At 38.9% G+C, this 16625-nt stretch overlaps 2 gene segments (V, D, J or C); both read right to left on the bottom strand.

The window, feature by feature from the left end:
• Positions 1-12343: 12343 nt before the first annotated feature.
• Positions 12344-13008, bottom strand: LOC131980710 (T cell receptor alpha variable 19-like; the record flags this gene model as incomplete). The annotated part of the segment is given in 2 exon segments: positions 12344-12660; positions 12966-13008. Coding segments are annotated over 2 exon segments (360 nt in total), but the record flags the coding sequence as incomplete, so codon positions are not given.
• A 254-nt stretch (positions 13009-13262) lies between these two features.
• On the bottom strand, positions 13263-15106 carry LOC131980299 (T cell receptor alpha variable 3-like; the record flags this gene model as incomplete). The annotated part of the segment is given in 4 exon segments: positions 13263-13561; positions 13666-13705; positions 14685-14941; positions 15052-15106. Coding segments are annotated over 4 exon segments (651 nt in total), but the record flags the coding sequence as incomplete, so codon positions are not given.
• Positions 15107-16625: the final 1519 nt, after the last annotated feature.

The following is a 16625-nucleotide window of genomic DNA, read 5'->3' as shown; positions in this document are numbered from 1 at the left end:
AACACCTAATCATTTTATTATTGTTGTGTTCACATTAATCACTTCATGTTGTGCTTCAGTGGTTCATAAACATGGTTTCTTAATCAGTCTAATCAGTCTTCAGAATCAGCCTCAGATCCTCCTGGCCGTCTTGTGCCTTTTTTTAATTTATTTTTTTACTGTGAAGATAAAGGTGTGCTGATGAAATAATAAAATTTTAAAGCTTGACGGGGCCGGTCTGCAGGCTGATCCGTGTCTGTTCTGCAGATGATGCTCAGGGTGAGCTGCTGTATTCTGCTCCAGCATGTGACACCAGCGCCTCCTGGTGGGTGCTCTATCTATATATCTATCTTTTTTTAACAGCCAGAGGGTCGCCGGTTCGCCTCCTGTATATTTTTTATTGTTACATGCAAAACAAGGTACCAGTAGGTGCAGTAGATTCTCAGAAAACCAACAAGACCCAGCATTCAGGATATGCACGCTCGTAAGGCTGTGCAATTGGGCAATTAGTTGAAAGGGGTGTGTTAAAAAAAATAGTGTAATAATAATAATAATAATTATATGTATATATATATATATACATATATATGCATACAGTCATGGAAAACATTATTAGACCACCCTTGTTTTCTTCAATTTCTTCAATGTTTTCTTCATTTTAATGGCTGGTACATGGCTGGAAACGAGAAGATGGTGAAAATGACTTTGGAAAATTGACAATTTCACAGCTGAATTTATTGTTTGTTTACATTTTCTGGTCAAATATAACAAGGGAAGACATGACTGTCATGTCTCATCTTGATTTTGTTTCTGTCAATATCCACCATTGAGATTTAAAAATTCTACCTCAATTTTGCCTATGAGGCTCCGAAAATTTAAAGTTTTGTAAAACATGATTCATGAAACATTTCACTCAATAGTAATGATATTTGATATTTCAGTGAGGTTTTTCCAAAGCGTTGCCCATGACCAAACTGTTAGTAGTCAGTCCTGGCTCGCTCATGACAGATAGTTAAGATATATAAAAGTTGTGTAGAACATTTTGCAGCCTCAGCGCGAAGCATTTATTGTTGAGTCAGAGGTGAACTTCTCTGTCAATCAAAATAGTTGGACATTGTTAAAAGCATCTATATACAGATGAAGTGGAAGTTAAGTTGTGGTATAAGTGACCTTAATTGGACAACAGTTGAATCAGTCAGTGCCAGTAAACCAGTCAATTCATATTCTGGACCAACTGAAAGGACAGAGAGAAGTAAAAAAAGCACTTTTTTAAAATTGTATAATAGAAGACAGAATTTTCCCACTGTTAGAGCTGACCAAGTCCACTTGGTGGAGCTGTTGCTCTCTTTTTCAATGTAAAGAGGAGCTGAAGTGTGTACATTTTCAGTGAGGATCTGTCAGGCTTTTTCCATAGAGATTGTGGGTTTCCTGTGACTGTGGGCTTCACAGCACAGTAGTACACAGCAGAGTCTGTCACTGCAGCAGAGGAGATCTGCAGATCCAGATGGGTTTTATCCTTCCTCACGTTAACAGACAGTCCAGATTTGTTGCATTCTTGAATGCCATGTGAATGATGAGGAACTCTGGTGGGTTTCCTGGATATTGTCGATGCCAGTAGAAATAATCAGTGCCATCAGCTTGTTTTGAGTATCTGTAGGACAGAGAAACAGTAACAGTGCTGCCTTCTAAACCGGACTCTTCTGTCTTAAAGACAGAATAAACATTTGCATTAAATAATTATTTTCTGTTTAATTGGATAGAAACAGCAGGGAAAACACACAAAGAGCCAGTGACAGCATGTTGAATAAAGGTAATGTTGACAGTTTGTGTAATGAACTCTGTTGAATACAGAATTGTGTCTCTCTTCTGTGTTCAAGAACAGTTTAGCTCCTCCTGGTTTCTGGCTTCAGTATTTTCACTTCTGTCACTTCCTCCTGGTTAACAGGAGGTACCGGTACCAGCTAGATTTATTTTTGTCACTGTGGAAAGGTCTTTAAAACCAGTACTTAACATATAAAAAACACTGTCGTAAGTGCTGGGTTAATGAAATCTACAATCACAAACTTTCAGCTAATAAAACCATTAAAAATGAATGTTGTTTTCAGGTATTAATTAATCAAAATGAAAATGTAAACAGAAATTGAGAGGACCAATGATTGAACCCTGAGGAACACCACAAGAAATCACAACCTGACAGAACAACAGAGACATTCGAACAAAATCAAACCTTAGTCTGTGACGCCAACCAGTTAATGCAGAAAGTTTATTGAAACTAAATTAAACAGTAAATACAATGAAAAACTGCTGCATACGATTACAATATTGTTATTTAATTGTTTTATATTCCTGCAGTTTTATGAGATAGTGCTTAAAAAAACAACCTACAGAAATGAATATGAAGTGTATTAGATGTAAAAGGTTGCCCTGTTATTGTCTTATGATGAGGTATTGATCTGTTGTGTTGTATGAAACAGCACAACAGTGTGTGACTCCCTCTAGTGGATGTTGTGGAGTATTGTGTTGTCTTTGCTCCAAAGGTTTTTGTACAGACTTTTGGTGTTTCCTGTCACTGTGGGCCTCAGAGCACAGTAGTACACAGCAGAGTCAGACAGCTGAAGCTTCTGGATCTTCAGAGGAACTGATGTCTTGTTGATTGTAGCATCGAATCTGTCTTTCTGGAACTCTGGAGCTTTATATATTTTGTTTAATACAAAGTTCAGCATGTACTTTGGGGAATCATTTACTTCTTGTTTGTACCAAAACAAATAGGGACTTGTGTCAGTTGTATGAAAAGTACAGTCAAGTGTAACTGTCTCTCCTTCAGTAGCGATGACATCTCTTGTTGGCTGGATCACCTTGTCTTCTCCTTTACACTCTGGGGAAGAAGAGAACATGCAGTGGAAGAGACAAATCATTAAAGATGATTGATTAAAAGAGAACAATCAGTAAATGTTAAGAAATTGTAACTTGCTGCTGTTTGTATCTTACCAAAGAAAAGAGCAGCAAGAATAATCCACAGCCAGTGTTCCATCTCTACAACAAGGTTTAAATCAACAGGAGAAACTAGCTGATGTTCAACATTCAGTCTGAGAATTGTTCTCTTGACAGCAGCACTTATTATTGACTGAATGGTTGAACACAGTGCAGAAGTAGTGCACCGCCTACTTGATAATGTGGCCCTCTAGTGGAGGTAAAACCTTCAGTACAAGAGTGTGGAGAAAAGGTTTCCAGCAGCTTGTCAGTGTGTCAGCTTGTGTTTTTGTACAGAGTTTTGGTGTTTCCTGTCACTGTGGGCCTCACAGCACAGTAGTACACAGCAGAGTCTGTCACTGCAGCAGAGGAGATCTGCAGATCCAGATGGGTTTTATCCTTCCTCACGTTCCTGAGGAACTCTGGTGGGTTTCCTGGTAATTGCCGATACCAGAAGAAAAAATCACCACCATCAGCTTGTTTGGAGTATTTGTAGGACAGAGTAACAGTGCTGCCTTCTAAACTGAACTCTTCTGTCTTCACTGGAGTGAGATCTGCACAGCTGACACCTGAAGGGAGAGTTTAATTTGTTATACCATTTTGTAAAAGTCTGAAAAGACTCAGACACAAGAAACATTGCATTAAGTAATTATTTTCTCTTCATGTAACATACCTGTTTTAATGGATAGAAACAGTAGAGAAAACACACAGTGCTCCAGTGACAGCATGTTGAATAAAGGTAATGTTGACAGTTTGTGTATTGAACTCTGTTGAATACAGAATTGTGTCTTTCTTCTGTGTTCAATAACAGTTTAGCTCCTCCCTGTCTGTCTTCAGTATTTTCTCTTTTGTCTCTTCCTCCTGGTTAACAGATCGGTACCAGCTAGATTTATTTTGTCACTGTAGAAAGGTTTTTAACACCAGTACTTTACATATAAAAAACACTGCCATATATTCTGGGTTAATGAAACCATTAAAAATCAATGTTGTTTTCAGGTATTAACTAACCCAAATGAAAATTAAAAAAGAAATTGAGAGGACCTATGATCGAACTCTGAGGAACACCACAAGAAATCACAACCTGATATAAAACAGAGACATTCAAACAACATCAAACCTTAGTCTATGATGCCAACCAGTTAATGCAGAAACTCTTGAAAGTAATTCAAACATTAAATTTAAAAACACTGCTGCATATGATTACAATATTGTTATTTACTTGTTTTATCTTCATGCAGTTTTATAAGAGAGTGCTCCAAAAAAATCTTAAAACCTACAGAAATGAATATGAAGTGTATTAGATGTCAAAGGATGCCCTGTTATTGTCTTATGATGAGGGATTGTTCTGTTGTGTTGTATGAAACAGCACAACAGTGTGTGACTCCCTCTAGTGGATGTTGTGGAGTATTGTGTTGTCTTTGCTCCAAAGGTTTTTGTACAGAGTTTTGGTGTTTCCTGTCACTGGGCTGCAGAGCACAGTAGTACACAGCAGAGTCTGTCTCTTTAGCTGAGATGATCTCCAGATCAACACGTTTATCTGCTTTGTTAATGTGAGCTGAGAAATCAGAAACAGTTGGATGAATCGATCCTCCCTCTGTGATGTAGAGCAGGAACTCTGGTCTGGATCTCTGGTATTGTTGGTACCACTGGATATTGTAGTTAGTACCATCAAATTTACAGGTCAGGTTGATGTTTCTGCCCTCTGCAACATGTTCTTCAGTACGTTCTGGATGCTGTCCATGGAACCCAGAGCTGCAAAATGAGGATTATTCATGTCAGTTATTCTGCAAGAAATTCTAACATCAAAAGATTTAAGAGATAAAGTACAACGGCATGCCTTTTCTGTCATATACATTGTTACCTTACACCGATAAACATCTAAATATAAAATATCTGGTTCATACAGCTGGTTAATGAGACTTTGATCTCTGTTCTAACACTCACCTATAAAGAGAGAAGAAAGTAAAAAGAGGTAAAGCAACATGTCTTTGGAGTTATTAAAGCCAAACATGTTTTTCCACTTGAGTAGAATGAAAAAACTAAACTCTGAGCTGCACAGCCCTTCTCCTCAACATCTAGCTGACTGTGCTTTTACTTCCTTAAACATTTCTGGTCTGGAGACAGAAATTATATCATTGGTTGAGGTACAGTTGAAACCAGAAGTTTACATACACTATATAAAAAGACACATATGCTTTTTTTCTCACTGTCTGACATGAAATCAGAGAATCACTTTTCCTGTTTTAGGTCCGTTAGGATTAGCAAAATTATTTGTATTTGCTAAATGCCAGAATAATGAAAGAAGGATTTTTTAAGACAATTTTTTATTACTTTCTTCATGTCTTTGGAAGCTTCTGATTGGTTTATTGACAACATTTGAGTTAATTCGAGACACACCTGTGGATGTATTCTAAGGCACACCTGAAACACACTGCTTCTTGTGCATATCTACATGCTCAGGGCTGAGGCTTGCCCTCTTCTTTGAAGCAATGTTACCTGCTGTTGAAAGCAAACGCTCTGATGGTGTGGATGTGGCCGGAATACACAGCAGGGACTTTGCCAGCTTAGGCAGTGTTAGATAGCGTGGTGCATTTGCTTTCCACCATGTCAGCGGATTATTCTTCTTGGGCAGGGACTGTTCTCCAAAATACATCAAGACCTGTGGTATAGTTTGACAACAAAGAACAAACAATCAATAATGTGCTTTGTTTATTTATATTTTGTAATTTGTATTTTCAGTTTCAGTAGTACACTTTAAATTATGTGGACTGCCTTATTGTGGAAATTGTTAAAGAAAAAACAAATAAAACATTATTTGTACTTACCTCCTTCTGTACAGCTTCATTTGACAGCTGCTCCTCATCTTGTTCTTCATCACTGGTGGTGGAGTCCGAGTCAAGGAACAATGTAGTCATCTTGCCACCATATGCGCCTGGTGGGGAGTCCTCTGCTGTGCTGGATGCTCCATTTCCACTTGCAGCAAGTGCCGCAATGGTTTGTACTGTGCTTTTGACCCTGAATGCTTGGTCAGCAAGCAAGAGCTTCAGTTTTCGAAACCTTGGATCCAGAGCAGCAGCCAGCAAGGTGATGTTTGGAGATTCAGGTTTGAACTCCGTTAAGTCTTTCCATCTTTCTGTGACCTTTTCTATTGGATGAGCCTGGAATGATTTCACAGATGGCGACTCAAGATCTGGATTCTGTAGTTTCTTCTTAATTAGGTGCTATTCCAGCATGTGCCAGTTCACTCTTCTTAAAGTGTTCAACAAGGCTTCTTGCAGCAGCCACACACTTGGAGATAGCCTGTTGGCTTTTCAGACAGTTTTGCACAACCAAGTTGAGGGTGTGTCTTCCACATTTCACCGATGCCCATCCATGCTTTCCATGCAAAATCTTTGCTGCTGCTACGACATTAGCACCATTGTCAGCGACGACGGCCTTGATTTTCTCCGGTGGAATGTTGAATTTGGCAATTACCTCCTCAATCCATCCTGCAATTTTTGCAGCTGTGTGTCTCTCTTGCAGAGGCATCGTTCAGGCAGTGGGACACCATTTTCCAACTCTTCAGATAGTGGCACGTCTCCCCCATATAAGCCTCTGTTGCAACGCTTGTCCAGATATCAGTTGTGAGTGCCATGCTGTCAGTCTTCTGCAGGGCTTTCTTCATCTTGTCCTTGATGTCTTCGTACTTTTTGTCCAACTGTTTTGTGAAGAAGGTTCTTGATGGAAGTTCAGAATTGGGATGGTTAGTGGAAATCATCGCCTTAAAGCTGCCATCCTCCTCCATGCTCAGCGGGCGCATGTCTGTGACCAGCATATTTAGAATACTGTCTGTCAGTACAGCTGCTTGTGCAGGGATGCATAAATGTTTTAATCCTACAATAAGCCTTATGGACCTAATATACTGCAAACTAAAATGAACAGACGTGGTAAATTTAATCTGTTAATAGCAGATCTACACGCTCACAACATGTGATATTGCGCATTGTGAGCTTATAGATCGGCTATTTTCAAATATATAGTGCTGAGGTGTTACTGTATGTTTTGTAATAATAATATAAATCTACAAAGTAACTGGTAAGTTTTAAAATAATTGTAGTCGAGTAAAAGTACAATATTTGCCTCTGAGATGTAGTGGAGTAGAAGTAATAGTATTAAAAATTGGAAATAGTCAAGTGAAGTAAACATACCTAAAATTGTACTTAAGTGTACTTAGTTACTTTCCACCACTGCTTAATGTTAGTCATAGTTAATAACAAAAATGTTCTTTGGACTGTTCTTTGGATGGTTTATCACATCATGGATTTTATGTTGAATTTACCTCATCTCGGGTCATGAAGTGCTGCAGCATTAAAGTAGTGCTGTTATGGTACGACAGGTCCACCTTGCAATGTATCACACCACGATGTTGTCCTTAATTTTTAATTTAAAATGATCCCACACCTTTGACATCTTCTGTCAATTCCTCTTATTGCTTTCGAATTGCTGCGTTTGCTCATTTTCGCTGTATTCGGTCCCGGTGTCAGCCATACTGTCCACACATATTACCAAAAGCCCGCTTCAGTCATCTTCCGCTTTGCAGGGGACGCATAGCCTGTAACGGAAGCATGTTGTGTAACACTAAAAAGAATCCGTGCGGAACGTGAGCTTTAAATTTAATTAAACAAGGCTTCGAGGCAGAGGAAAGTCCTTGATCATTTTTTGTAATCGAATTACTCAAGTTACACAAAGAATCGTTGCAGCCCTATTTAAAACCGTCAACTCTGACATGTTGGGGTCTGTCCTTTTTAAAGTCCTTTATCCCTGAAACCGGAGGCGGTGCAGAAGTGGGTTTGTATTCCTAGCCAATGTGTCCAGAAGGCTGGCATCCTCAACTCCACGTTTTGCCCTGTAGGCAATCTGGAGTGGGTCCAGACTTTTGTCCACTATGGTGATTGTAAGACTGAGGCAGGTTACAGGACAAGGAAAGTTGATTGATATAGCAGCAATAACATGTGCAAAGAAACTGCAAACTGTTTAATAAAGGAACATATAATCACAAGCAAAATTAAAAGACCTATGATTGAACCCTGTGGTACACCATTAGAAATCACAACCTCACAGAACAACAGAGAGACTGCAGTCACTCAGTCTGTGATTTTATTCTGTGATCGTAATTTTGGGTATGATTTTTTTTAATACACTGTATCACTACATATTATTTAAATTTAACAGTGACTCCCTCTAGTGGATGTTGTGGAGTATTGCGTTGTCTTGGCTCCAAAGGTTTTTGTAGAGTTTTGGTGTTTCCTGTCACTGTGGGCTGCAGAGCACAGTAGTACACAGCAGAGTCAGACAGCTGAAGCTTCTGGATCAGCAGAGGAACTGATGTCTTGTCGATTGTAGCATCAAATCTGTCTTTTGGGGGGATGATTTGAAGACGTCAAATGAAAACAGGTTGAAATCAATGATCAGTTTAAAGTTAACGCTGTTTAGGTACCGAAACATGGTAACGTTTGATTTTACATGAATCGGTACTCGTACCGACGGAATTCGGTCGGTACCTATAAAAGTACCTAATTTGCTACCAATCCCTAGGTGTATGGAATTCGAATGTGCTAGTACAACCTGCTGAACTGAGTATTGTGTGCCTTGTGTTTGGCCAGCTCACCCGTTAACTTAATGTAGTCTACAAAATTGCCACGACAGGTGGCAGATGGGTCAAAACATCTGGCTGTCAATCAGGAGGCCGGTGTTCATGTCCTGTAGTCAGGGTACAGTATGTATAGCAGAAGTGTTTCTTTTAACCCTATCTCTGTTCATTTCACTTAACCTCAATTCAATAGTTTTTGTGCTGAAATCTCACTGTTATACAGCATTAACAACGTGTTTAAAACAGTGATTGTGGTGTTTGGCACATCAGTAGTGATCATATGGTGAAAACAGTGCTCGACACATGTCACACAAATCCGTGTACCTTCTGTTCAATCCATATCCGTTGGGAAATCAAAACAAGAAAAACTAAAAAATAAGTTTGATTTCATGTTGTATTTTATGTTTCATTTTTTTTCAAGTAAAAATTGATTGTTTTATTAAAAATATGTCTGTTAAATATGAATCGATTGTCATTTGTCATTTTTATTTTCTATGTCTCCCTTAACATAAGAAGATGGGAAATGAGAAAGATAGAAAATGAAAAAAATGGGCATTTTGTCACATCTCCTCCCAGCCGTGCTCCGGAAGGAATCAATGTGGCAAAACGTTGATATTTATTGACAAACATGGCACATTTGGTTGGCTATGGCATCACTTGAGCCATTCGCTGATTATTTTATTGATCTGTTCCGAAACGGAATTACATATGCAGACATATCTGGCCGAGATGGGTGTGCAGAACTGCTCTTCGGCGATTTTGCCACCCCCACAGCCTCAGAAGAAGAGCTGCGGTGAAGCCACCCCCCAGTTCTAAAAAATACAGTCAAGCCACGCCACTTTTTTTCCATGATGCATGTATTTACTAAACATTATGGTACCAACGTGTTAGAACGGCCTTCAAAACAAAAGCAATTTCCGGTTCATCTGTATTTCCATCTAATTTCAAATTGCAATTAAAATAAAACTAACATTAATCAGAGACTCATTCCACTTCAGGTGGACAATGGACATCCTCAAGATTTCCCTCACCTGATTTCAGGATATTCTGATGTGTCATTTCAAAATAAAAGCCTTTTGAAATCTCACATAAGTGTGTATTTTGGATGCAGACCACCATGTTGAACAGGGTCCATTTCTTTGTCGTCATTGTGTCTTGTGTTTGAACCATCATACAGTTAGTTTGTCCTTGATGGGGATTTGCTGCTCATGTGAATCCTCCCACAGTGTTTCATTAGCAGCTGTAACCACAGTGACTCTGATAAAACAGGAATGATCAGAATCCGTCTGATATGAAGCTGTGGTTTGAATACCACTTCCCTCCTCTTTGAAGAGAAGTCACATAGCTGTGCTCAGGTTTTTGTACAGCCTCTTCTACACTTTGTATCACTGTGTCTCTAGAGCACAGTAGTAGAGACCTGTGTGTGCCAGGGTTAGCTTTTTAATGGTCAGTTCAGTTGACTTGACAGATGTTTTAGATTCATATAGCTCATTTTCAGGATTATAGTCACTCGTTGAACCTTTTGCTCCTCTCCAGAGTATAAACTGAGGTGCCTGAAGGTCAGAATGATGTCTGTACCAGTGAAGGAGGACATTGTCGCGACTTGTCTCATAACCACATGTGAGTGTGACAGACTCTCCTTCTCTTTTACTGACTTCATCTTGTTCAGGAGAGATTTTGTCTCCAGCTGTTAGTCCTGGAAAAAGTGTAGAAAATAAATCCATTAGATGAACTTTGTTCATAAATTGAGAGGAGAAGACAGTGGAAAAAGTCAACTGTACAATGTTACTCTGTGGACAGAAACAACTAAACTGTTCAGAGATTTCTGCTCTGAACTCCAGTTTATATAAATCTTTAGAAAACAATGAAAACATGTTGATGTTTGTATCTTACCAAAGAAAAGAGCAGCAAGAATAATCCACAGCCAATGTTCCATCTCTACAACAAGGTTTAAATCAACAGGAGAAACTAGCTGATGTTCAACATTCAGTCTGAGAATTGTTCTCTTCACAGCAGCACTTAGACAGCACACATGAAGACAGTTCTGCAGTCAGTAGGAGGAGACTCATGTCAAATTAGTTTCTGAAGTTCTTCAGCAAAACATTGACTCATGATTAAGAGTCTGAACTTTACCATCACATATTATATAATTTAAACAGTGTGTGACTCCCTCTAGTGGATGTTGTGGAGTATTGTGTTGTCTTTGCTCCAAAGGTTTTTGTACAGAGTTTTGGTGTTTCCTGTCACTGTGGGCTTCAGAGCACAGTAGTACACAGCAGAGTCTGTCTCTTTAGCTGAGATGATCTCCAGATCAACACGTTTATCTGCTTTGTTAATGTGAGCTGAGAAATCAGAAACAGTTGGATGAATCGATCCTCCCTCTGTGATGTAGAGCAGGAACTCTGGTCTGGATCTCTGGTATTGTCTGTACCACTGGACATTGTAGATAGTACCATCATATTTACAGGTCAGTTTGATGTTTCTGCCCTCTGCAACATGTTCTTCAGAACGTTCTGAATTTATACTGTCCATGGAACCCAGAGCTGCAAAATGAAGATTATTCATGTCAATTATTCTGCAAGAAATTCTAAAATCAAGAGATTTAAAAGATAAAATACAACGGCATGCCTTTTTCTGTCATACATTGTTACCTTACACCGATAAATATCTATATATGAAATATCTGTTTCATACAGCTGGTTAATGAAACTTTTATCTCTGTTCTAACACTCACCTATAAGGAGAGAGAAAAGTAAAAAGAGGTAAAGCAACATGTCTTTGGAGTTGTTAAAGCCAAACATGTTCTTCCACTTGAGTAGAATGAAAAAACTAAACTCTGAGCTGCACAGCCCTTCTCCTCAACATCTAGCTGACTCTGCTTTTACTTCCTCAAACATTTCTGCTCTGGAGACAGAAATTATATCATTGGTTGAGGTGAATGTCAGTGGGCGTGGCCAGATAATCACCTTTTGTCAGTGGTCAGGTCACTGGAATTATTTGTTCGTCCAGAAAATGTGTACTTCTGGGTAACTGATCAAATAAAGGTGTAATGCACTGTTGTCATTTTTGTCCACACTCTAAACTGTAAGTCAACCTTAGGTTAAGTGATTAAATATCAGAAAGAAATATTCATTGCATTGGAATAAAAACTGTGAAACTCAGTCATCTTGCACAATGGTTAATTGAATATATGATCACATTGTGCCAACAACACAAAATTTAAACATAAAATGAAAGGACCTATGATTGAACCATGTGGTACACCACAAGAAATCACAACCTCACAGAACAACAAGGAAACTTCTTTTACAAAGATAAGAACAAAGTCAACCCGAGTGCTGCCAACCAGTTTATGTATAGTACAGAGGAGTTTGTTAAACAGTTAATATAATGACAAACTAATATAAAATTACAATATTTTTCTGATATCAAATATAAACGTCAAATACATTTTTCACATCATCAAACCTTTTTTAGATTTTGGCAGTTATTTTAATGTTTATTAGTGCTTCAGAGAAATAATCAAACTACAGAGTTGACTTTGAGCTCTATTTGATGTCAGAGGATTTGCCGTGAAACTCAATTATTATCAGTTATTGTTCAGTAAAATAATATCCCACAACACCTCATCATCATTTAGTGACACTTTAGTGTTCATTCAGCTTGTGTTGTTTGAAAGAAGACAACATTGTGTGACTCCCTCTAGTGGATGTTGTGGAGTATTGTGTTGTCTTTGCTCCAAAGGTTTTTGTACAGAGTTTTGGTGTTTCCTGTCACTGTGGGCTGCAGAGCACAGTAGTACACAGCAGAGTCAGACAGCTGAAGTTTCTGGATCTTCAGAGGAACTGATGTCTTGTTGACTACAGCATCGATTCTCTCCTTCTGTCCTTCTTCAGGATTAACTTTTTTTGTTGAGAAGCGTCGCAATAGAAACTTGGGGAAATCATTTACTTCTTGTTTGTACCAGAACAATGTGGAAGTTGTGCTACTGGTATCAAAAGTACAGTCAAGTGTAACTGTCTCTCCTTCAGTAGCGATGACATCTGTTGTTGGCTGGATCACCTTGTCTTCTCCTTTACACTCTGGAGAAGAAGAGAACATGCAGAGGAAGATATGAATCAGTAAAGATGATTGATTAAAGGAGAACAATCAGTAGGTTTAAAGAGTTACCTAGCCAGAGAGTCAGAAACAGACATGTAGAATAATCTGGATTTTCGCTGACTTCTGTTTGATGTCAGATTAAACCATATAAAAGTTATTTAGACGTTATTAGATGCAATCATAAATGATCTGTTTCATATTTCTGTAAAAGACATTCAAAGCACTCACAGCTCAGGTATTTGTTAAAAGTGCTGAGAAATTAAACATGTTGCTGTTTGTATCTTACCAAAGAAAAGAGCAGCAAGAATAATCCACAGCCAATGTTCCATCTCTACAACAAGGTTTAAATCAACAAGAAAAACTAGCTGATGTTCAACATTCAGTCTGAGAATTGTTCTCTTCACAGCAGCACTTATTATTGACTGAATGGTTGAACACAGTGCAGAAGTAGTGCACCGCCTACTTGATAATGTGGCCCTCTAGTGGAGGTAAAACCTTCAGTACAACAGTGTGGAGAAAAGGCTTCCAGCAGCTTGTCAGTGTGTCAGCTTGTGTTTTTGTACAGAGTTTTGGTGTTTCCTGTCACTGTGGGCCTCACAGCACAGTAGTACACAGCAGAGTCTGTCACTGCAGCAGAGGAGATCTGCAGATCCAGATGGGTTTTATCCTTCCTCACGCTAACAGACAGTCCAGACTTTGTTTCATTCTTTGTCCCCAAGTGAAAGATGAGGAACTCTGGTGGGTTTCCTGGAAATTGTCGATACCAGAAGAAAAAATCACCACCATCAGCTTGTTTGGAGTATTTGTAGGACAGAGTAACAGTGCTGCCTTCTAAACTGGACTCTTCTGTCTTCACTGGAGTGAGATCTGCACAGCTGACACCTGAAGGGAGAGTTTAATTTGTTATACCATTTTGTAAAAGTCTGAAAAGACTCAGACACAAGAAACATTGCATTAAGTAATTATTTTCTCTTTATGTAACATACCTGTTATAATGGATAGAAACAGTAGAGAAAACACACAGTGCTCCAGTGACAGCATGTTGAATAAAGGTAATGTTGACAGTTTGTGTACTGAACTCTGTTGAATACAGAATTGTGTCTTTCTTCTGTGTTCAATAACAGTTTAGCTCCTCCCTGTCTGTCTTCAGTATTTTCTCTTTTGTCTCTTCCTCCTGGTTAACAGATCGGTACCAGCTAGATTTATTTTGTCACTGTAGAAAGGTTTTTAACACCAGTACCTTTACATATAAAAACACTGCCATATATTCTGGGTTAATGAAATCTACAATTGCATACTTAAAGCAATAAAACTATTAAAAGTCAATGTTCTCAGGTATTAAATAACCCAAATGAAAATTAAAAAAGAAATTGAGAGGACCTATGATCGAACTCTGAGGAACACCACAAGAAATCACAACCTGATATAAAACAGAGACATTCAAACAACATCAAACCTTAGTCTATGATGCCAACCAGTTAATGCAGAAACTCTATTGAAAGTAATTCAAACATTAAATTTAAAAACACTGCTGCATATGATTACAATATTGTTATTTAATTGTTTTATTTTCATGCAGTTTTATAAGAGAGTGCTCCAAAAAAAACTATAAACCTACAGAAATGAACCTTGTCCTTGTTTAGCTCGGTATTTTTTTTTTAAATGTTTTTACTCATGTTGTTTTGTGTTATGATTGTCATAACTATGCACCTTATGCAGTGGCACTTTCAATTTCGTTGTATAGTGAACTATATAATGACAATAAAGACTATTTGATTTGATTTGAACATGAAGTGTATTAGATGTCAAAGGATGCCCGGTTATTTTCTTATGATGAGGGATTGTTGTGGTGTGTTGTATGAAACAGCACAACAGTGTGTGACTCCATCTAGTGGATGTTGAGGAGTGTTGTGTTTTCTTTGCTCCAAAGGTTTTTGTACAGAGTTTTGGTGTTTCCTGTCACTGTGGGCTGCAGAGCACAGTAGTACACAGCAGAGTCTGTCACTGCAGCAGAGGAGATCTGCAGATCTGTTTGGGTTTTATCCTTCCTGACGTTAAAAGACAGTCCAGAGACTGGATTTTCTATTGGAGATCCTGATTCCAGATGAGAGACGAGGAACTCTGGTGGTTTTCCTGAATATTGTCGATACCAGAAGAAATAATCCGCAGCACCTTTTGAGTATCTGTAGGACAGAGTAACAGTGCTGCCTTCTAAACTGGACTCTTCTGTCTTCAGTGGAGTGAGTTCTTGACAGCTGACACCTGAAGGAAAAAATAACCCTCTGTTTTAACACACTTTAACCACCTTACTTGTTAACTAACATGCTACAAACAATGAATTAAACTTTTTCTTTGCACTTGACTTCACATACCTGTTAGAATTGAAAGTACCAGTAGAGAAACCACACAGTGCTGCCGTGACAGCATGTTGAATAAAGGTAATGTTGATGGTTTGTGTATTGAACTCTGTTGAATATAGAAGTTCTTCTCTCTTCTATAGTTCAGTCAGAATTTAGCTCCTCCCTGAATGTCTACACTTCCTCCTGTTTATCAGACTGGTAGCAGCATTTTGTACCAGCTGGAGGTGTTTACTGATAACTCAATGGCAGAAAGGTCTGGAACATCAGCATTTTACATGTAATAAAGCACCTGCAACAATCACCCGAATTGAATAGAATATATGAATATTTGCGGTCAGACAAATAATGGAAATGTATGATTATCGATCAGTTGATCTAAAAGTATAATGTAAACTGTTCTGCATACTTTTCAATAAATTAATTCATTATCCTTATCCACCTGTGACAATGACTATCGACCTGTGGCCTTAACATCCCTGGTCATGAAAGGCTTTGAGAGGCTAATGATCACACTACTACAGGCAGAGGTTAGTAAGTACGTTGACCCGCTTCAGTTCGCGTACAAACGTCACAGAGGGGTAGACGACGCCACACTGACGATGCTGCCTGGAACCTTCACCCACTTTGAGAAGCCCAAGTCATTTCTACGGCTGGTGTTCATAGACTTCTCAAGTGCCTTAAATACTGTGCAACCCCATCTAATGGGACAACATCTTATCCAGATGGAGGTCAATCCCCACCTCATACTCTGGGTGCTCTCATTCCTGACAGACAGACACCAGAGAGTGAGAGTTAACGGCCACCTCAGCTCATCCAGAAGGATCTCTACAGGTGCTCCACAGGGCTCGGTCATCTCTCCAGTTCTTCAAAACAAATACTGATACCATCCACTCCAAGTGCCAGCAGCGTCTCTTTTTCCTTTGCAAACTCTGCAAACTCCAGGTCCACTAATCCGTTCTGACAGCATTCTACAGATGTTTCACTGAATCCATTTCACCTTCAACATCACTTCCTGGTTTGGAGCACTGTCCAACATCCATAGGAACCCACTAAACAGAATCATCAAACTGAGCAGCAAAATAATTGGACAACAGCAGGAATCACTCATCAGCATATACAACGAAAGGCCTAAGTAAAAAGCAACACAAATCCCTTTGGACATAACACACTCTACACAGCCAGTATTGCCTCTTACCCTCAGGCCACAGATACAGAGCACCTACACTAAGTACAAATAGAGCCCTGTCAAGCTTTGTCCCAGCATCCATAAGACTTCTGAATGGCTAAACCCCCTTTTTTGAACTCTCTCCTCTCTCTTTTAACAGCTGGACTCTTTTTTTTTTTTTTTTTTTTTTAAGTATTATTCATTGTCCCTCCACTATGGAGGTATCAATAACTTATTTATTCACTAGGCTCAGCAAAGATTTTATTATCTGCCATATGTCTAATGTGGGCTGATGGTGTGTGTGTGTGTGTGTTTGTGTGCGTGCGTATGTATGTGTGTTGGTTTATTGTATTTGTTGTTGGGTATGGACACACCCTGCTGCTCCTCCACATGTGAAGTTGCTAGCGGAAAAATGAAGTTC

This window comes from Centropristis striata, chromosome 11 (assembly GCF_030273125.1).
Source record: "Centropristis striata isolate RG_2023a ecotype Rhode Island chromosome 11, C.striata_1.0, whole genome shotgun sequence".
Taxonomy (NCBI): Eukaryota; Metazoa; Chordata; class Actinopteri; order Perciformes; family Serranidae; genus Centropristis; species Centropristis striata.
The sequence above is the reverse complement of the archived record's forward strand: the minus strand, read 5'-3'. Positions and strand labels throughout refer to the sequence as shown.